Consider the following 22,397-nt stretch of genomic DNA (forward strand, 5'->3'; position numbering starts at 1 on the left):
ATCCTCTTTCCCAAAACACTATTTTGCTTCTGTTGATAGCTACTACTGTATACTCAAAGAACATATCAAATAGTTTCTCCCTACCATTGAAATTCAGTAATTCAAACGCAATGACACCTACAATCTCTACCTTGAATATCACCTCAAACTATAACCACCGGCAAAAATACTAGTCTTTCACCTGATATTGCCCAGCTTTGAGCTAGAAATCTGGTTTCTTGATTTACGGCTACATTGGTGTTGAAATCTCGACAGAGTAAACATGAAAAACTGAGCTTCCTAGGGGAAATGAGATCCAAAGCCTAAATGTTCTGCACTGATGATCACGATTGTTTCCTTGGTTGTTCCTCCATCTGTCACAGGTTGTGCCTACTCAAGCTTTGTACAAGAAACAGAGCTACATCTTCAAGAGGTCAAGTGCGCTTGTGAAAACAATCATTAAACTGATGTTACAGTACTACATCACTCAGCAATCCTCATCAGGCCACAAAGTGTAGGCCTACTGCAGCTTTACAAAAAAAAAAAAAAAAAAAACTAGCTCTTGATGACTTGAAAAAAACATCTAGGCCTACACAGATGGACTAAAGCTCCACTTTACACAGCTATGAAAATGTACAGTACTAGTCAAAAGTTAACACACCTACCCATTCCAGGGTATTTCTTTGTTTTTACTATTTTCTACACTGTAGAATTGTGAAGACATCAAAACCATGAAATAACACATATGGAATCATGTAGCAACCAAAAATGTGTTAAAATCAAAATATTTTATATTTGAGATTCTTCAAAGTAGCCACCCTTTGCCTTGTTGACAGCTTTGCACACACTTGGCATTTTCTCAACCAGCTTCATGAGGGAATCACCTGGAATGCATTTCAATTAACAGGTGTGCCTTGTTAAAAGTTAATCTGTGGAATGTCTTTCCACAATAATGCGTTTGAGCCAATCAGTTGTGTTGTGACAAGGTATGGGGTGGTAAACAGAAGAAAGCCCTATTTGGTAAAAGACCAAGTCCATATTATGGCAAGAACAGCTCAAATAAGCAGGGAGAAACGACAGTCCATCATTACTTTAAGACATGAAGGTCAGTCATTCCAGATATTTCAAGAACTTTTGAAGTTTCTTCAAGTGCAGTCGCAAAAACCCATCAAGCGCTATGATGAAACTGGCTCTCATGAGGACGGCCACAGGAAAGGAAAACCAAGAGTAACCTCTGCTGTAGAGGATGTTCATTGGAGTTACCAGCCTCAGAAATTGCAGCCCAAATAAATCCTTCACAACATCAACTGTTCAGAGGAGAATGCGTGAATCAGGCCTTCATGGTCGAATTGCTGCAAAGAAACCACAACTAAAAAKGACACCAATAAGAAGAAGAGACTTGCTTAGGCCAAGAAACTTGAGCAATGGGCATTAGACCAGTGRAAATCTGTCCTTTGGTCTAATGAGTCCAATTTWGCCATTTTTGGTTCCAACCGCCATGTATTTGTGAGACGCAGAGTAGGTGAACGGATGATCTCTGCATGGAGGTGGTGGTGGKGGTGCTTTGCTGGTGACAGTGACTTATTTAGAATTCAAGGCACACTTAACCAGCATGGCTACCACAGCATTCTGCAGATATACGCCATCCCATCTGGTTGGCGCTTAATGGGACTGTCATTTGTTTTGCATCAGATGACCTGGCCTCCACAATCACCCAACCTCAACCCAATTGAGATGGTTTGGGATGAGTTGGACTGCAGAGTGAAGGAAAAGCAGCCAACAAGTGCTCAGAATATGTGGGAACTCCTTCAAGACTGTTGGAAAAGCATTCCAGGTGAAGCTGGTTGAGAGAATGCCAAGAGTATGCAAAGCTGTCATCAAGGCAAAGGGTGGCTACTTTGAAGAAACTCAAATATATTTTGATTTGTTAAACACTTTTTTGGTTACATGATTCTAAACTCAGCAAAAAAAAAACGTCCTCATTGTCAACTGCGTTTATTTTCAGAAAACTTGTGTAAATATTATTTATGTGAACATAAGATTCAACAGACAAACTGAACAAGTTCCACAGACATGTGACTAACAGAAATTTAACAATTTGTCCCTGAACAAAGGGGGGGTGGCGTCATAATCAAAAGTAACAGTCAATGCAGCTGGTGGCCACACCAGATACTAAGTACTGCAGTGCATCTCCTCCTCATGGACTGCACCAGATTTTCCAGTTCTTGTTGTGAGATGTTACCCTACTCTTCCACAAAAGGCACCTGCAAGTTCCCGGACATTTCTGGGRGGAATGGCCCTAGCCCTCACCCTCCGATCCAACAGGTCCCAGACGTGCTCAACGGGATTGAGATCCGGGCTCTTCGCTGGCCATGGCAGAACTGACATTCCTGTCTTGCATGAAATCAGCCATACTGCTCGTTCTGTATGTGGTGGCATTGTCATGCTGGAGGGTCATGTCAGGATGAGCCTGCAGGAAGGGTACCACATGAGGGAGGAGGATGTCTTCCCTGTAACGCACAGCATTGAGATTGCCTATAATGACAACAAGCTCAGTCCTATGATGCTGTGACACACCGCCCCCTCCACATCGATCCCGCTCCAGAGTACAGGCCTCGGTGTAACACTCATTCCTTCGCCGATAAAAGCGAATCCGACCAGCACCCCTGGTGAGACAAAACCGCGACTCGTCAGTGGAGAGCACTTTTTGACAGTCCTGTCTGGTCCAGCGATGGTGGGTTTGTGCCCATAGGTGACGTTGTTGCCGGTGATGTCTGGTGAGAACCTGCCTTACAACAGGCCTACAAGCCCTCAGTCCAGCCTCTCTCAGCCTATTGCGGACAGTCTGAGCACTGATGGAGGGATTGTGCGTTCCTGGTGTAACTCCGGCAGTTGCTGTTGCCATCCTGTGCCTGTCCCGCAGGTGTGATGTTCGGATGTACCRATCCTGTGCAGGTGTTGTTACACGTGGTCTGCCACTGCGAGGATGATCAGCTGTCCGTCCTGTCTCCCTGTAGCGCTGTCTTAGGTGTCTCACATTACGGACATTGCAATTTATTGCCCTGGCCACATCTGCAGTCCTCATGCCTCCTTGCAGCATGCCTAAGGCACGTTCACGCAGATGAGCAGGGACCCTGGGCATCTTCCTTATGGTGTTTTTCCAGAGTCAGTAGAAAGGCCTCTTTAGTGTCCTAAGTTTTCATAACTGTGACCTTAATTGCCTACCGTCTGAAAGCTGTAAGTGTCTTAATGTCCGTTCCAGAGGTGCATGTTCATTAATTGTTTATGGTTCATTGAACAAGCATGGGAAACGGTGTTTAAACCCATTACAATGAAGATCTGTGAAGTTATTTGGATTTTTACAAATTGTCTTTGAAAGACAGGGTCCTGAAAAAGGGACTTTTTTTTTGTGCTGAGTTTGTTGTTTCATAGTTTTGATGTCTTACCTATTATTCTACAGTGTATTAAAACGTTTTTAAAAAATTAAAAATTCAAAACTTGATTGAGAAGGTGTGTCCAAACTTGACTGGTATTGTTTGCTTTTTTGAGAAGGCCAATTTTATTTTACAAGAGCATGAAAAAGTAACCATCTCTTCTCTAAAATGTGCTTTCACTGTGGGTGATATCAGATACTATGACATTTCTATAATCTGTCGCATAATTTCATACAAATGATTGTTCAATATTCAGGTAAGCAAAAGGTTCAGGGCATTGCCCGCACCTGTGCTTACAGAAAGTACATGAAGAGCGTGTGCAATGGTAGTTTTAAGCTACTGGCCACGATTTCCATTTACACACWTATTTCAAGTGAGTAAGAACAGGACACAGCTTGGGAAATATTGAAATGTTGAGGCATGAAATGTTGTTGCTCACAGTTAAGTATGGATTTGAATGTGGTGATGCATGCCTCCTGTGTAAAAGGTGTTTTCTATTTTGCCATAGGTTTACGTGACTTCATGCAATATGGTCAACATTATTGGAGTGGATGTTTAGGAAACAGGCTACATTTTATTATCCATTCCCTCACCTATCTGAACAAAGCCAACTGACAAAATCTGTACAGTGAACACTTGATTGACTCTTCTGAAGAGGCAGGCTTTTCTGGCATATTACCTTTGCAAGATCCCATTCTCTTGTGGTATCACACCATTGATGGCCGCCTGTAAAGAGAGAAAAGACCATGGAAAACGTTGTGTTGCAACTTAATACATTCCTGAAAGCATGCATGTTCCAACATCAAATCCTGATTACTGTAGGTAAATGTCCCCATAACTTTCTACTGCCAGTTCCTGCCAATARAATGACTGATTTCAAATGCAACCTTTTGCAGTCATGCGAGAGGCTGAGTCACTAACCGCTAATATATTTCAAAACGAAAATCCCCAAATTAAGTGTTACGGTATTTACTTCAGAAAGCATTCATACCCCTTGACTAATTCCACATTTTGTGGTTATAGCCTGAATTCAGATTTCTAAAAACATGTTTCCACTTTGTCATTATTGGGTATTGGGTGTAATTGGGTCAGATTTTTTTTTTTTTTTTCTCCAAAGCTATTTGATAAATCTTTTGCAAATTTATCGGAAATTAAATACAGAAATATCTCATTTACATAATTATTCACACCCCTGAGTAAATACATGTTCGACTCACTTTTGGCAGCAATCACAACTGGGAGTCTTTCTGGGTAAGTCTAAGAGCCCTACGCAGATTGAAGTTAAAATTGTAACTCGGACTAGAGGTCGACCGATTATGATTTTTCAACGCCGATACCGATAATTGGAGGACCAAAAAAAAGCTGCTACCGATTAAAATCGGCCGATTATTTATTTTATTTATTTGTAATAATGACAATTACAACAATACTGAATGAAMACTTATTTTAACTAAATATAATACATCAATCAAATCAATTTAGCCTCAAATAAATAATGAAACATGTTCAATTTGGTTTAAATAATGCAAAAACAAGTGTTGGAGAAGAAAGTAAAAGTGCAATATGTGCCAYGTAAAAAARCTAACGTTTAAGTTCCTTGCTTTAACATGAGTCTTCAATATTCCCAGGTAAGAAGTTTTAGGTTRTAGTTATTATAGGAATTATAGGACTATTTATCTCTATACGATTTGTATTTCATATACCTTTGACTATTGGATGTTCTTATAGGCACTTTAGTATTGCCAGTGTAACAGTATAGCTGCCATACCTCTCCTCGCTCCTACCTGGGCTCGAACCAGGAACACATCGACAACAGCCACCCTCAAAGCATCGTTACCCATCGCTCCACAAAAGCCGCGGCCCTTGCAGAGCAAGGGGAACAACTACTTCAAGGTCTGAGCGAGTGACATCACCGATTGAAACGCTATCAGCGCGCACCCCGCTAACTAGCTAGCCATTTCACACCGGTTACACCAGCCTAATCTCGGGAGTTGATAGGCTTGAAGTCATAAACAGCGCAATGCTTGAAGCACAGCGAAGAGCTGCTGGCAAACGCACAAAAGTGCTGTTTGAATGAATGCTCACGAGCCTGCTGCTGCCTACCACCGCTCAGTCAGACTGCTCTATCAAATCATAGACTTAATTATAACATAATAACACACAGAAATACGAGCCTTAGATCATTAATATGGTCAAATCCGGTCAAATCCGGAAACTATCATTTCGAAAACAAAATGTTTATTCTTTCAGTGAAATACGGAACCGTTCCGTATTTTATCTAACAGGTGGCATTCATAAGTCTCAATATTCCTGTTACATTGCACAACCTTCAATGTTATGTCATAAWTACGTAAAATTCTGGCAAATTAGTTTGCAAGGAGCCAGGCGGCCCAAACTGCTGCATTATACCCTGACTCTGCGTGCAATGAACGCAAGAGAAGTGACACAATTTCCCTAGTTAAAATAAATTAATGTTAGCAGGCAATATTAACTAAATATGCAGGTTTAAAAATATATACTTGTGTATTGATTTTAAGAAAGGCGTTGATGTTTATGGTTAGGTACACATTGGTGCAACAACAGTGCTTTTTCGCGAATGCACTTGTTAAATCACCCATTTGGCGAAGTAGGCTGTGATTCAATGATAAATTAACAGGCACCGCATCGATTATATGCAACGCAGGACAAGCTAGATAAACTAGTAATATCATCAACCATGTGTAGTTAACTACTGATTATGTTAAGTATGATAGTTTTTTTATAAGATAYGTTTAATGCTAGCTAGCACCTTACCTTGGCTCCTTGCTGCACTGCATAACAGGTAGTCAGCCTGCCACGCAGTCTCCTCGTGGAGTGCAATGTAATCGGCCATGATTGGTGTCCAAAAATGCCGATTGTTATGAAAACTTGAAATCGGCCCTAATTAAAATCGGCCATTCCGATTAATCGGTCGACCTCTAACTCGGGCACTCAGGAACATTCACCGACTTCTTGGTAAGCAACTCCAGCGTAGATTTGGACTTGTGTTTTAGGTTATTGTCCTGCTGAAAGGAGAATTCATCTCCCAGTGTCTGGGGGAAAGCAGACAACCAGGTTTCTCTAGGATTTTTCCTGTGCTTAGCTCCATTCCGTTAATTTTTTTATCCTGAAAAACTACCCAGTACTTAACGATTACAAGCATACCCAAAACATGATGCAGCCACCACTATGCTTGAAGACATGAAGAGTGTTACTCAGTAATGTGTTATTGGACTTGCCCAAAAACATAACACTTTGTATTATGGACAAAAAGTGAATTGCTTTGCCACATTTTTTGCAGTATTATGTTAGTGCCTAGATGTAAACAGGATGCATGTTTTAATAAAACTATTTTTGCACACAGAGTCCATGCAACTTATGTGACTTAAGCAAATGTTCACTCCTGAACGTATGTAGGCTTGCCATAAGAAAGGGGTTGAATTCTTGACCTAAGACATTTCAGCTTTTCATTTGTAAAAAATATAATCCCACTTCGACATTATGGGGTAGTGTGTTTCGGCAGTAAAACAGCAAAATATGGAAAAAGTCAAGGGGTGTGAATTATTGCTGAAGGCAATGTAGATGGGATGATATGAAAATATAGAGATGACAAATCACATGAGAACAGATCATTCATAAAAAGAGGTTGAAGTGTCAGACTGTAGGCCTCAGAAAAATGAACAGATTTTTTGTGAAACTGATTTTAGGGAACTGTTGAGGATKGAGAGAGCAGCAAGAGGACAATGCTAGCAGCGAGTAGTTTTGACCCACTGTTAGGAACCTATTGAGGTGAGAGCTCTAGAACAGGGGGGGGGGGGGATGTCCAGCAGTATTTGAAAACAGTACGTACCATAAACTACTAGGGACATAAACAGAACATATTATAAAATGATTGCTGGGTCCAAGGGGCACTGACAGTATTTAACACTTGTTTCCTGTCCTGTACCAACACAGGTCTCTTGTCAATTTTGCTCAACCTAACAGCAACACAAAGGAAGTGCAAGTCATCACATTTACAGATGTGTCGAACCACCGCTGATGCACTCTAATCTGAGTACCAGTCTCTTTAGCTAACATTTCACTCCTTGCAATTGCCAAAGAGCCTGGCCTTTCGGCCATCTCAACATTTAATATGCGCTGGATATACGGCAGAGTTGCTCATTGGTTGTTGGAAATAACACATTTTCCATAACATGTGGCGCCTCAAAAATATAATTAGTTATAACAAAGTCTAACATTTTGTGGTTGGAATTGAAGAATGTATTATTTTGAGAATTTAGACATGCGCTAGCAACTTGACACACTGCATTCATCTGGACAAAAAATATATATTTGCATAATCATTGTGATTGGAGGATAGCTGTGAGGGTGCTCAAATCCTGTTCTCCTTGAGCTCATTAATGACAGAATGTTCATATTTGAAGACGGCGTAAAAACMAGTCTCTTTGGCACATGACATGGAGTGGATTAGCTGAAGAGACTGGTACCCAGACTACTTAGGCCCTGCTTGCTTGCTTTGAATAGCTGCCAGCACAAGAACAGCACATCCCCATTAAAACACAAACTTTATGATAAAGGGTTACATTGTATAAAACAAAATATATATATAAAAAAGAACATTCCACAAGGATCAGTTTCATACCACTCCTTTGAATCTCAATTTAAATCAAAACTGTCAGGAGACTTTCTTTATATGCACATTAAAGACGGGGTAGTAGCCCAAATTACGTTGTCTCTGACAACTGGATGGACATGGCAATGATGGTGCAATGTTGACTGAAACGTCACAATCAAGGGGCTGATACATCTCAGTCATAAGTGTACCATTTCTGTTMAAATAGAAAACAAACTGAAATAGGTAACAAAATCACACTGTGTGATTTTAGTGGCTATGCTTTTTGCTTATTTGGTCAATTGAATTGGCTTAAAAGTTGCAGTAATGAGAACGCACCAGTGCCCAGTTGTACTGTAGCATGATTTGATTTAGTCAGGTTCACCATGTAGACTAAGCCTTTGTGGATAACATGAAGAGAGAATTGTGAATTAAGCCTACCTAGGCCATCAATTTATATAAATAGCTCTTCATTTAATAAATGTATGTTAGCAGAGTAAATGGACCATCACTAGACATGAGCCTACATAGTTTTCCCAACTGCAAAACTAATGAAGTACATTTAATTGATTGAATGTTGATTGAACAACAAAAATGCAGGCATTATATTCCAGAAATTACAACATATAACAGTAGTAGCACTGTAAAGCACATACTGAAATATACATGCAACACTAAAGGCTATAGTTCAACCATTTATTTTAACAGCAAGATAGATAATATACTTCCAATTTAAAAGAWGAAAACCGAGTCTTGTTCGTATGACCTACTGATGTTTGAACTTACCACTAAATCCCAATTATTGAGTTCTAAGAGTGTGATTGCCTCWGCAATGTCGTCAATGCCAGTGCAAGCCTGTTAGAAAAACAGAAACAGAGGTCATGTACATAACACAAAGACCAATAGAAAGTGTAATTGAGCAGCTACAGTGCTAACTGACAACACCAGGGTTATGGGTTTGATTCCTGCATTGACAACATTGGCAACTGAATGTGTGTCACTATGACCTGTACTGTAGCCAAGTCACTWYGGATAAAAGCATCTCCTAAATACACGAATATAACGCCTACATGCCAGCTCATTACAAACGTACAAGGTACAGCAGATTTGTTTGTTGTATTAAGAGATTGAGTTTATAACTAACTTACAAACTGCTCCGCGTTCCCAAATTTGCCTCACCAATAAACTAAATGGACACATTTGGAAAGTACACTTCTCGCATAAATTACCATTATCAGTACATAACACTGAATGATACTGTAATTACCTGTTATCAACTATCCTAATGTATCTAGTCCTTAATGAATAAGGGTCCTCCACTCAGTACATCACTGGGTGGTTTGACTGACAAGTTATAATAGGTTATTATCAGTATCAAGACATGTTACAGTGAACTAGTTATTTCCATTGCACTAACCACCTATGCTAAAGCTAGTATAATGTGACATTGAAAGGATGCTTTTCTAGAATTCTGCAGATTTAGCTGMATGAAGCCTAATGTGGTTTAAAGAGGAGCTAAAAAGGAGTGTATGTACTGTGAAGCAATTCTGTCATCATGGATAGCCGACTATTTATGATTGACGCGGCGACTAGAGTGGGCAGACTGGAGCTCCGACGTCACATAAAATTAAGTTATCAAAAACTGATAACAGCCACAAAAATGCTGAAGAACACAGAGCATAGCATCAATCTGCTGTGTAAATGCAGGCTATTCTTTGGGTGCTGAAATCCGTTTATTTGTAAAAAAAAAAAATATATATATATATATACCCCCCAGGTCGTTGCTGTAAATGAGAATGTGTTCTCATTCAATTTAGCTGGTAAAATAACGATTACACCTAGAAAAAAATAAAACGTCATTTTCTGTGACGTCAGAACTCCAGTCCGCCCACACTAGTCACTGCTCAACTTCATCGTAAAAATGTAACCCTTTAATCCGCTTTACAACAAGTAAAGGGTTTGGCCGGCCGGGATGTCCTTGTCCAATCGCGCTCTAGCGACTCCTTGTGGCCGGGCACATGCACACTGTACGGTGTTTCCTCCGACACATTGGTGCGGCTGGCTTCCGGGTTAAGCRAGCAGTGTCAAGAAACATTGCGGCTGTAGTAGTAGCACTGCCCCAACAATGAAAARTAGTAGATATGTGCAGTGCGCACTCGACCTTGGGATATTGCCAATGCTCTCCGCTGGCGCCAATAAAATAGGCTATACTATTGTTTGCTCAATTAGGTTGAGAATTATGCGCTTGTATTTTCAAAAATTGCGATAAGCTTGGCCTCTACTTTTCAGTCACAAATCAACAAACTGCTCAAATTGCACGCGCTGCCTTCCCCTTCAGACTGTAGGCAGTGATTTAAAACAATCCACAATTTATTTAAGAAGCTAATGATCCTCTCTGCCCAAATCATGCTTTAGTTGACTATTTTGAATGATTTTATTTATTTATGTATAGACAGGAGTAGGCTAATTAGGCTATATAATTTTGGCAATTTAAATCAAATGTACTTTGGGAAAGCTTCCACTTATGGACGCACTGCCTATGCTTGCATATAAAAAAGCGTAATGCACTTAACCTCCATTCCCTATTCGATTGCAGGCTACGGATTATTATTTTTGTGGGCCATTCTAAATCAAATAATTCCACATACACACTAGATTGCTGACAGGTGTATAACATTTTTGCATACAGCCATGCAATCTCTATAGACAAACATTGGCAGTAGAATGGCCCGTATTGAAGACCTCAGTGACTTTAAACGTGGCACTGTCATAGGCTGCCACCTTTCCAACAACTCAGTTAATCAAATTTCTGCCCTGGTCAACTAAAATCTGTGCCCAACCTCAGGTGTCCACATACTTTGGTCATGTAGTAGGCTATATGAAAGAACAGATAAAATTAAGAATAGTCTGCTGGATGAGAATATTATCAAGTGCTTGTCAAATTGTGAATGAGAGASTGATGAAACATGTGGAGCAGAGCTCATCCCTTTCATGCAACTTTTTTCAAATCATCATTAGAGTCGCATCATGCAGCCTAAGAATGTATAAAAAATCTAAACATATAGCCTAACGTTTGTATTACAACTAAAGTTGCATAAATAACTAAATTAAGCAGATAAGAGGACCCCTTTCTTTGTTAACTGCTCAACAAAGAATAGCCACATGTACATACTCCCTTGGAAATCGTTGGGGAAAATATTATTTATATTTTGTTCAGCTATGTTCAACTGTATTTCTTCATACTATTAAAATAATGTAAAATTATGCCATGGAATTCTAAGCAAATCTTGYCTGCTAAATGAACTAGTGTAGCCCACAGCCATATGGCATAGCCAGATCWGGGKCTAACATAAGGACAACTCAGAATATGCTATTCTGTTCTTCTGAAATTAGTCTAAAGAAACATATGAAGAAAATGTAGCCTAAAATAAAATTGATTTATTATGATGGTGTAGGTTATATTAAATGGATTTATTCCATTTAAGCAAGCATTAGTGGCTTGTAGGCTATGAGTGGAAGCCAGGAGATGCTAAACGTGTTTGTTATTTAATGGTCAATTACCGTGAGACTGGTAGTTATTTTAATTTCAATCACCAGCTGAGAAAATGTAATGAATGCCACAGCACTATTCAGACTGCAATTAGATGCTAATATGTGTGTCAACTGTACATAGATGTGTTCTGTGAGTGTCACTGAGTAGGCTGATACACCATTTCATGGGTGCACAATCCATAGGTTTGGTTGTACAGTCGCATATAAGTACGCCCCCAATGCAATTCTTAAAATAATTTAGATATCTAGAGTGCAATCTAAACAGATGTACTTAACAAAAAATCCAAATAACTAATTACAAAAAAAGACAATTATAACATTCAAAACTTGTTTAACATTATCTAGTCGAATTGTGTCATTATTTTACTTTTTTTATCCGTTTGCATCAGTTTTATTGGGTACTTTTATTTTGAAGGCGACCCGCCGATTCCACTATTGTTGCTCACGCCAATGTTGTTCACAACACACTGGTATGGCTAGCCTAAAGCTTGATTTTATTCAGTCACGTGGTGCACTGTGTTCTTCAGCTTTTTTGTGGCCTTGTTATTCTACGACCTGTTATCAGGATGATATAGAGTTCATTTGAACGTTAGGTAGCTAGCCAACTGACTTACCTGGCTAATAAATCATCACCACTTTACAGATAGTCAACCTTATTCCAGCTCATACTTTCAAACACTAGAGCAGGGACACACTGCATAAGAAATCCAAGTCTCTGCTAGCTAGCTCAATAGTGACCAAGCAAGTTAGCTAGCTAAGCCAACACAAGATGGCTAGCTAGCCATCTGTGTCAGTTGAATATTTACAATTCATGGCTAATATATCTAAAGAGGACACCGGGCTAACTATATCATATTTAAATCCATGTTAGTTATGTGCTCTGCTTTGTTGTTACTAGTAGCTAGTGAGCTAGCAACTGACGTCTAGCCACCTAGCTACCAGACTGGCATACCACATTAGTTGGCCAGCGAACGTTAGCTCATTTTGGGGGCTGACAGCTTTACGAAATGCTCTGCAACAATGTAATTATTCAATACCACAAACGCACCTGTGTTTACACACACACACTTTGTTAAAATGCATCAACTTATTGATAAGCGGGACAGTGGTGCAGCTCAATTTGCTAACGTTAGCTGGCTTGTTAGCTAGTTAGCATGCTAACGTGAGCTAAGTAAGCGTTAACACGCTAGCTAGCGAAATGTGTTTGCCTTGTCAGGTGACGAGACAGCACTGTTGACATTAACACTGCCTATCAATGTACGTTACGATTCAACATAATTAAACTAAGTAGGTAGCTAGTTTTGTTATTGTGACATGAGGAAAGTTGAAACCCACCTGAAAGTCAGCCAAAATAATTTCTCTGTCCATGTTGTTTTCGCTATCAGAGGCCATCGCAGTGACTGGCTAAACGCTAGTTAGCTATTATTCTTATATCGCTTGCTTGCTATCTCGCTTCACTCACTCAGGCAAAGGGTCACTAGATATCATGTAAATATCGTCTTTAGTAAACTCAAGACATCAATATGCGCCAGATGTCTAAGGAGCAAATGCCACACTTTGGGTTGGTTTGTACAGCTTATATGAATTTCAATTCTCTGTTATAGTCAGTATTCACGGCTATGTCTTCGCTTTACGGCAACCGCAAAGTGGGGTATGGTTCATCTTGCTGTAACGTTCTGAACACATATACATTCAATGTATAAAGCGCGAATGGGTCTACAAAGAGTTGGAGGGCTCTATTTTTTTGAGAACCCATTTCATTCTATGCATTTAATTTTATATTTGCAACATTGGAACCTTTCGCCTTCACGGTATGCCCAAATTGTCGCATCRTGAGGAAGCTCAGCTGTTATTCTTAAAGTGACAATTCTCTTTGATAAATACATTTCATTGTACTCCATACCGGTAGCATATGCAAGGTAATAAAAGCATGCCTATCAGGACTACCCATCAAAGGAGACAGAAATGTAGATCAGTTATTTTTTGCATTTTCAAATTGAAAATGGACCAATAAAGCAAATTCTGTATTGTTGTATATTTTACTGTATTGTATTGTACTAGACCACAAAAMCAGAAATAGACCACATAACGGATTGTCGGATTGTCATTTGTTTTAACATTGGCCTTACTTTTGAGCTTTCACATCAAATGTTTAATTAACTACTATGAGAAAACAACACAAACTCCAATGGACAGCTCCAATGGCCCACACTGTGCGTACTGAAGGCCTATAGCCAACATTTCTCATGTCTCACAAGATGGAAATCTCTCATTCTAAAAATGTTTAGCATAATGATTTAAGTAGCCTAAGTTATTAATTTTACATAAAAGGCTTACAAATAGGGATAAGCAATATCCTTTCCAATGGTCATCTGCATAATAMCATTTTTGAATAGGCATGAGTTTAGTAGGCTTAGCTAGCATAGGCCCTACACCTGTCTTTCCCCCCATCATAACCCAAATTCTAAGTTGTTTTTATTTGTAAATTGAGTCTTTTAACAATGTATAGCTTTAAAATATGGTCAAATTATCAATCTCATGGAATATCAGTCTTTCCAATCTACTCTGTCRATCAATATTTCCCATCCCTCATTTTACCAAACAAAGTGACAGGGTCAGGCTGTTGAAATTGCAGACTTGGCCTTCAATACCTAATCTAGACATGCCGACCTCATTGATAACAAAATCATAATGCTTATGTTTGTATGCATAGGCCTAGGTTATATCCAAAATAGCTGATTGAATATATCATGTTTTTGACAGGTAGGCTTACCTACACTCTCCCAATGGTAGCCCTATGATATGACTTGTTTGTGCAGAAAAATGGCTCTGCTTCTGTTCTCTCCTCAAATGTAATTGTTGCCTTTGCCAGAGACATAACAACCGAACCTAACCAGAGAGCAATATAAACTGTTCTGGAACAACACTCCGTGGCATTTTTTGGTTATGAAAATGTGATCTTGTGGTTGCACTCGGGAAAGTAGCCTAGGACGCTATCGTCATAACTGCAGCCTCTGCAGCCTTTCTGATGATCACTGTTTTCAGTCCCGCCCTCTCGCTTTTGGCGACTGTTATGCGTTCGGGTTCGGTATTTGAAAAATAGGCTAAAAGTGATGTCAAGAACAGCCTTTTTTCCTCAAATACTGACTTCCAACCAATCGAATGAATGAACTAATTCAACATATGATGGCAAGGGTAAGGAGGTGTCGTATGTAGGAGAATGTTATATGAATGAAGGCTCGGCTATACATTGACATTTGTGTAGGCTATGTTAAGCTATATTCCTACATGATTAGACGACACCTACCCGGCATATGCCTGTTACAGGCTGAACTTGAAACTACTTAGCCCATGGTGTGGTTGATTTCATTTATTTACTCAACTTTACAAGTTTAGTAGCGTAAATCTTTTCAGTGTAACAGATGGTAGGCAATGCTGCTACAGTAATGTGCTCAGCGGAATATGCTAATATAACGTCAATATCAAATGACTAAACTGTTCCCGCGCACTGTCCCGAACAAACACTTTAGGCTACTATTAATGAACCAAAGAAGGACGATATCCAAACCGTGTATCATCATTTGAAAATGGGCGGGAAGTGTACATAAAACTCTGAACAAGCATCTCTCCAAATGTCATTGGATGACTTAACGTTGTCAGAATGTTTTTTTCTAAACTATCTTTCTCAACCCCGGACTGGTAAGAGAGCAAGTCGACAATCAGAAGCTACAAACTTACAAACCCTAATCGAAACGGCAATGTTCCATGGATACAGTTGCAGCAGGACATCATAGGCAACGATTTTGAGAGCAGGAGACAGACCAACATTTTGGAGTTGCAGWTAAGTTGCACCTGTAGGCTAACCTGTACCGTCAGTCCGGAAGGGTAGTATATAGCCTAATTGTGGAGTTGGATAGAATCTTTCTGAATAACACGGGTCTATAAATTAACCATGGGAAATATCCCTGAACACTCTTTTAGAATCTCAAACGTTATCAACTTCACGTGAACGGGGTTCAAGAATAAAGATAAACCTCAACTCTGCAGGCTGGACGATTGGAATTAGTTTTTAGTTTTTCAACTTCGTGCATCTTGGTCTACAAGTGGACATCCAACATTCCAATCCAATGTGATAAAAATATATATATTTTTAAGGAAGGTGGTGATGACCATACACTTGAGTTGGAAATGGCGTGACATCCATGTTTTCCGTGCTGATGCGAGTTGTTACATTGGGATGGTATTAAAAAGGGAGGCGGACCCTGGCAGTGTACCAACTTCTTTCAGGCTACAGACTATTTACTACATTTTCGCAGTGCCTTGCGTCACAACCAAGAAGACGTATACCATCAAAATCATTCACACATACCTTAGTATCAACTTTTGAAACCTGTATCATATAACATTATTCTCTTTATGGTTTTCGTCCACCAAGAATGGCTGGAGGGGCAAACAGACTGAGCAGCGCATCTGCAAGAGGAGACTTAGCAGAAGTTGAGATGTTATTACAGAACGGAGCAGATGTTAATGAAAACAATGTATTCGGCAGGACACCGTTACAGGTTGGTTCTGCATTTTATTTTATAAACATGTAAATCTATAAATTCATGATTCAGTCTATTTGATCGATTTGAACTTAAACTACCACATCTTAGCATATGTGTGTTGGTATAGCCTAATGTAAAATGGACTAAACTGCGTGCTTTATTGACAAATAAAGTGTTAAAATTATCCAGAGGCTACAATTTCTGTAACTTGGACTATATATATATGTATGTATACTTGATCCAAATGATTTYTAACGAATAGTCTAATATAGCATAAAGAGAATAGGGTGTCATATTTTTTATTGTATGATTTATGGAGAGTGCAGCAAAGTGACTTGTTGGCCTTCATTTTGTAGCATTATGTGAACCACTAAAAACCCCAATGTAGACGAGACTAATGATGTACACCTATTCGTGAGTTACCAGAAACAGTAATTGCAATGCATTATATATTTGTTGTTGGTGAATATATTCATATTTTTGACATTCTGTAGACTAAAAAGTTTAGCAGGTTTATATATCTTGTTAAGGATGGGTTCAAACATTATGAAAACTTGTCAATCATTGAATAATGTGATTACGTTTTTATATTTCTAAAGAAGTATCATTGCTCAATAGTGATAATTAAAGAAGATAATATAGTCAAGACCTTGATGCTTGACCTCATGCACTACTCTTTGGACAAGCATGCACACTCAAACACATAGGCCTATGAAACATGTAATTGGTTTCAACAAGACTATTTCTTAAATTGTAAGTTTATAGATAAAACACTAATTTGCTGTTTCTTTATGTCATGACACATTTATGTGGGTTGATCACTTGGTTGGTTAGGCTATATTTATACCGCCTTGGCATACCTCTGAATATCTGCCTTTGACCACATGGGGAATCTCCAAATGCAATGTTTGYTTTAGAAATGTAACTAAGTTTACTGTTTTCTCAAATTACAAAATCAAACTCATGAAAAACTAGCAAATTGCAGATTGTGAAAGACTGTTGATTTGGACAGTTCATAACCAGACTGGATAGATTTTCAGGCTAATATCTTACCATGTTATAGGGTCCAGGGTGCAGATGAAAAGGGCTGAAAGTGGTTAATTGACCRAACCACACGTTTTTGTTGAATGTATAACTCCAATTTAGGCCTRTACTCAAATTCAAAGTGCTCTATAAGATTTACCTTAGTACATAAGAAAACGATATAAGTATGACATGTATCCTCACGCACAAAACTGTAATACACTATTAGTATCACTCTCTTCCAAATGAAAAATATATGTCATGGCTATTAATTCTATATGCCTAATAATGATGACGACGAACTAAGGCTCTATGATTTATTAGAAGATAATAGGTTTACATTATTTAGGTAAAATACGAATGAAAAAAGGTTAACATAATGAATACATAATAAATTGTTATGTGATTTAGATTCGTTTTTTATCGTTCCTTTTGAAAACAACAGGTGTAAATCTAGACGTGTCTCTCTCCGCAACATAGCCCTAAAGAATTCCTATTTTCCTTAAAACAGTATACTTCTTACAGCCTACATGTTCTGTCTTTGCATATACTATACTATATAAGTGTTCTGCTCTCAACCAGCTCTGATATTTGATTATATTTTCCACCCTTTTTTTCTTCTTTCTTTCTTAAATTTTTTACAGGTGATGAAACTTGGTAACCCCGCCATCGCGGAAGCGCTGCTGAGGGCGAACGCAAATCCAAACGTGCGCGACCATGTCAGAGGTCTCACCATCACTCATGACGCTGCAAGGGATGGATATGCAGACACCCTACACGTACTGATGGATCATGGCGCAGACGTCAATCTCCTGGACAATGATGGCAATCTTCCATTGCATCTAGCCGCAAGAGAAGGCTATCTTGATGTGGTCCAGCTCCTTGTTGGTTGCACGATAGAAGCCACAAGGTGCAACTCCAAAGGCCACACACCTTATGATTTGGCGACTATGAACCATAGAGTATCCATTGCGCAATACATTCAGGGGCACACCAATTAATGAATATATATCGGACAATCCTGGCTGGGATAGCGAGGTCGTAGGCCTACATAAGAACGAGGAAGAAAGTAGCAAAAACATGTAGGTCAATCTACCTCTCTGGTTACAATGTATTTGGATGTTTTTCAGACATGATAGCCTCAATTCTCAATCATAAAGGATGGCCCTAGCATGAACGTTTCCTCCTAACCTAATAAGAAAACATAGCCTATTTTGGTTTTGACTCCAATTTTCTCCATCACAGAACAAATGTGACGAGATTATATGCCACTGGAATGATCATTTGAATCTATTTAATATATTAAAGCATTTTTAGGCCGACAGCATTTCCCTAACAACATCTCCAGCTGCTTTGTTTCTCTTTTTTTCTCATGTTTTTCCGATATTCCCTAGTGGTACACGTAAGGTGGGGATTTGTCTTTCRAATTCAATTCATTACCAACATTTTAATAACTATTTGAGATGTGGGTTTGATAATTCAACGACTATTTCAAATGAAATGAGGAACAATATTTTATTGTTTAACTTCAAGACCATAGGCTGTAGGTATTAGAATAGATGACCCTCTTCATCCAAGGTAGCCTACTCTTGTGCGCATAGCAAATGTYTTATTTTGTCCCGATAGCCCATTTTGTTAATTAAACCCATGCTATTTTGAGTAATAACCCAGTGACCTAGGCTTACCTTCATTCTCCTTGTCCAGACCATTGGGCAAAAATKATCAAACTAATGGTAGTCTGACTGTATCGGCAATTCTTTTCGATTTTCAGTGCATTTGTAAATAATCATACAAATAGATTTTGTAAGGAACTGTGAAAGCACGCGTTTACTAATATTCACGTTTTGTTTTTTTTAACCAAAGACAACAACTGTCTGCAGGTCTTACCTGATTTTCTGTTTGGCTTTTAGATAGCAATTTGGTTGAAATATAATGTATGTAGGGCTATACTACCAGTAGGCCTCGTTTTACTGTATTATCTTCTATTTGAATATTGCTAATCGATGTTTTTCACTGTTGTTTGATTTGTGAGACGAATAAATTCATTTGTTCACTGATTATTAGAAGTTTGCGTCATTTTTTAAATCATTTGCCATTTTTTATATCCCCCTTGAGGCTACTCAGCACTGCTGATGTGATCAACCAACAGTGATTGTTCCATACGATATAGTATTTTATTAATTCAAGGAAAATATAGGCTATTGAAAGTAGGCATACCCTATCTTGGAATGAAGTATATGAGCTGGACCGAAATACTAGGGGTCAAAATGAAACTGTATAAAAAATATTGTTACTCCAAACATTGGCTAGACATCTGCTTTGCTTCTACATTTATTATCACTGTGATTATGAAATCATGTAATGTTAGTTTTAAGGTGGCTATAGAGTTGCTAAATTTTTATGGTACTATTCAAGCCATGGAATGTCTATCCACGCACCACTTTGACAGGCAATTATTATATATATATATTATTTTTTATTCCTTTGCAAATTAACAGCGCAATTAACATTCAAATACGAACTTCAAACATTCACGGCTTGTGGTGGCCACTTGGAGAAAAGCACAGCAAAGCCATAGCTTATAGGCCTAACCTGCTACTTTAGGTTCGGTGAGGAGGAACATGCCCAATTTCTGTCCCACGGTCATATTTGAGAAGTTTGGCACTTTGAATGGCAATATCATTTGTCTTTTAAAAGCGAGAAAACGTTAATATTTTTTTGAAATAAGTTTAGTCAAACTGTGAATGGCTATGTAATACCCTCATAAACATAATGTGGTTGACTTCTTTCTAGTCATGTAGGCGATGTAGGCTATCTAATCATGTTGTCTCTCAAACAAGCTTAATTAATGCAAGGAAAGCGATGAGACTACTTTATTTCAATTGGGATAGGCCTACAGTACAGCCATGGAGACAAAAGTAATCAGGTATKCTTGAATGTGATGATCCCTTTTACGACACATTCGATCAGATTTACATTTGCAGTGTTGTTTTGGCGGTGTCGGAGGTGGAACTCCGTCGGTTTTATGTTCATATCATTGAGTTATATTAGCCCAACCGGCCGGCAGATGGCGCTATTATTCATTTGAAGTTGTCATCTGCATCCAACTGGAATGTTTGCAGCAGGGTAGACCCACACAGAGGAGGTGTTATAATACCCATAAAACCTAGTSGTCAAACAGGGAAATGGTTCCAATCGTTTTTCCACAATTCATCTTTCCCATAGAGGATTTTAGAGACACTTAAAATAATGTTTTGTGTATGCTTACCCTGGGGTGACGTTTTCATAACCACATAAATCTCTGTCTGACAAAGGTGACCTTTATCAATATATTCGGCTCTATTTACTCTCARATTCGAAAATGCTAATTAGCTTTAAAATAGGCGTCAAAACCAAAAATCTGCAAATTAGCATTTCATTTTGGGGGATAATACAGGCGAATATATTGATAAATTCACCTTGTCCTAGAGAGATTTACACGGTTATCAAAACGTCACCCCAGGGTAAGCCTACACAAAACACAGCCCTTATTTGAAGTGTATCTAAAATCCCCAATGGGAAAAATTAAAGGTTGAAAAACGATTGGAACCATTTCCCTGTTTGACCGGCTAGGTTTTATGGATATTATTATTATTTCTCTGTATATGATCAGGGGGCCAGGATTCCGGTCTGCAAGCACACTTTCCACTTTCGGTACTGCAGTTTAGCTGAAGTTAAGCCCAAAAGGAAAATTCCCATCGACGGCCCCATAGAGAAGTMAAAAAAAAACATTTAAAAAACACTTTTGTTATCACTTTGAGGCAAAAATATCTATATTATTATTTAAGTTATTGTCCTCAAGGCTGATTTTTACACAGCCGCAGATATTAACATTTTATATTCATCCAATGTCTGTTATATTTCTGGATGACATGATGAAGTTGTTGCCGCTCGCTCTGCTCCATTGCTCACTGTAAGTGCTAGTGCGCAGGCGTTATAGGCTCTGTGAAGCCGATAGCGACCACCACGAAACAGTGTTTGCGAACATGAGTAGAYTACATTGAAAACAACAGGCATCCATCTTGGACGCAGTCTCTAGTTCATAGATAGCTCTAGGCGCTATTATTCCTTTTATGTCGTTTGTCATCTGCGTCCAACAGGAATGTATGCAGCCGGCTATGCACTTGTGTCCCCGGGCAACCAGCTCATACATAAAACATCCTCCATTCAGGCTGCAAGGGTGTAGGTTTCCTCCTCAACTAGCTTTAATGGCAAGCTGCCGGGAAAAAAATAAGCTGGAAAAATATGCATACAGTCTTAATCAAACAACATTTTCCACCACCATGCTAGCTAAAGTGGCTAAAGCTTCTTCCTGATGTTCAGCCAATCAGGTTTCAGCAGTCTGTTGTTTACCCCTGGCTGAAATCTGTGTGCAACATCAGGATGTAGCATTATCCACTCTAGGGAGAGACTATAAGGACACAGCTGACCCTTAAACTGACTAGCAAAAACCTAAAAATGACATTTACCCTAACCCTTACCCTAACCCTAACCTTAACCGTTTTTAACTTCAATGGGGTGACGTCAGACTTGGGACCTCCCAAGGAACCCGTTTGGAGACTGTGTCCAAGATGTCCGACCATTGAACAACGTAATCTACTCATGTTCGCATACGCTGTTTCAGAGTTGTTTTTATTTTTCTGACTGGGATTACTGCACATGCGCACTAGCACTCAATGTGCACTGGACAGACAGCAGTATCGCGCAAGCATGCTCCAGCAACTCTGTCAATGCGTGGACAGCTAAACAAGCCAAATGGAACGTCCCCTGGCTAGTTGGGCTCATGTCGTAGAGCATGAATATAAAATGTTAATATCTTCGGTTGTGAGTGATGGAAAAAAATATTTTGAATAACTCAATGGATGTTTTGTGCACAAAGGGGAGGACTAAACTGTCTTATTAGGAATTTTCAAATTTGTCTTCTCTAAAGGAATTGTCTTTCTGGGCCATACTTCAGTTAAACTGCAATACCAGGCAAAACTGTAGGTGCAGTCAAAAGGGTGCTTCCAGACCAGAATCCTGGCCCCTTTGTGAGGGAGTTGAAAAGGGTGGGACTAAAGTTGAGGAAACCTGAATTTAATGCAAGTTCTCCATAATATTGCAGTACGAATGACCAATCGAAGCTCACCATAGCTTCCAGCCCCCTAATAGATTKGCTTACAATAGCTGTTGATACAGTGGCTTGCGAAAGTA

General features: G+C 39.1%; 2 protein-coding genes across 4 annotated transcripts in view; one reads left to right on the forward strand and one right to left on the reverse strand.

Moving 5' to 3' along the window:
- The window catches only part of LOC111972200 (FAS-associated factor 1), an 85,917-nt gene extending 72,673 nt beyond the window's left edge, over positions 1 to 13,244 (reverse strand). For both annotated transcript variants that reach the window (XM_023999112.3, XM_023999111.2), the window contains exons 1-3: positions 12,931 to 13,244; positions 8,830 to 8,898; positions 4,093 to 4,139 (exon numbers count right to left, since the gene is read on the reverse strand). In XM_023999112.3, the coding sequence (XP_023854880.1) occupies positions 4,093 to 4,139; positions 8,830 to 8,898; positions 12,931 to 12,987 (173 nt within the window). In that variant the 5' untranslated portion in view covers positions 12,988 to 13,244. The remainder of the gene's footprint in view (positions 1 to 4,092; positions 4,140 to 8,829; positions 8,899 to 12,930) is intronic.
- A 1,411-nt stretch (positions 13,245 to 14,655) lies between these two features.
- Positions 14,656 to 19,201, forward strand: LOC111971673 (cyclin-dependent kinase 4 inhibitor C-like). 2 transcript variants are annotated; one of them, XM_070446140.1, is made up of 3 exons: positions 14,656 to 14,790; positions 16,031 to 16,157; positions 17,810 to 19,201. In XM_070446140.1, exons 2-3 carry the CDS (start codon positions 16,032 to 16,034, stop codon positions 18,164 to 18,166), a joined length of 483 nt encoding a protein of 160 aa, XP_070302241.1. In that variant the 5' UTR covers positions 14,656 to 14,790; position 16,031; the 3' UTR covers positions 18,167 to 19,201. The 2 variants fall into 2 exon arrangements, with proteins under 2 accessions (XP_070302241.1, XP_070302242.1); XM_070446141.1 differs by lacking the exon at positions 14,656 to 14,790 and having other exon boundaries at positions 14,815 to 16,157.
- The last annotated feature ends 3,196 nt before the right edge of the window (positions 19,202 to 22,397 follow it).

This window comes from Salvelinus sp. IW2-2015, linkage group LG13 (assembly GCF_002910315.2).
Source record: "Salvelinus sp. IW2-2015 linkage group LG13, ASM291031v2, whole genome shotgun sequence".
Taxonomy (NCBI): domain Eukaryota; kingdom Metazoa; phylum Chordata; class Actinopteri; order Salmoniformes; family Salmonidae; genus Salvelinus; species Salvelinus sp. IW2-2015.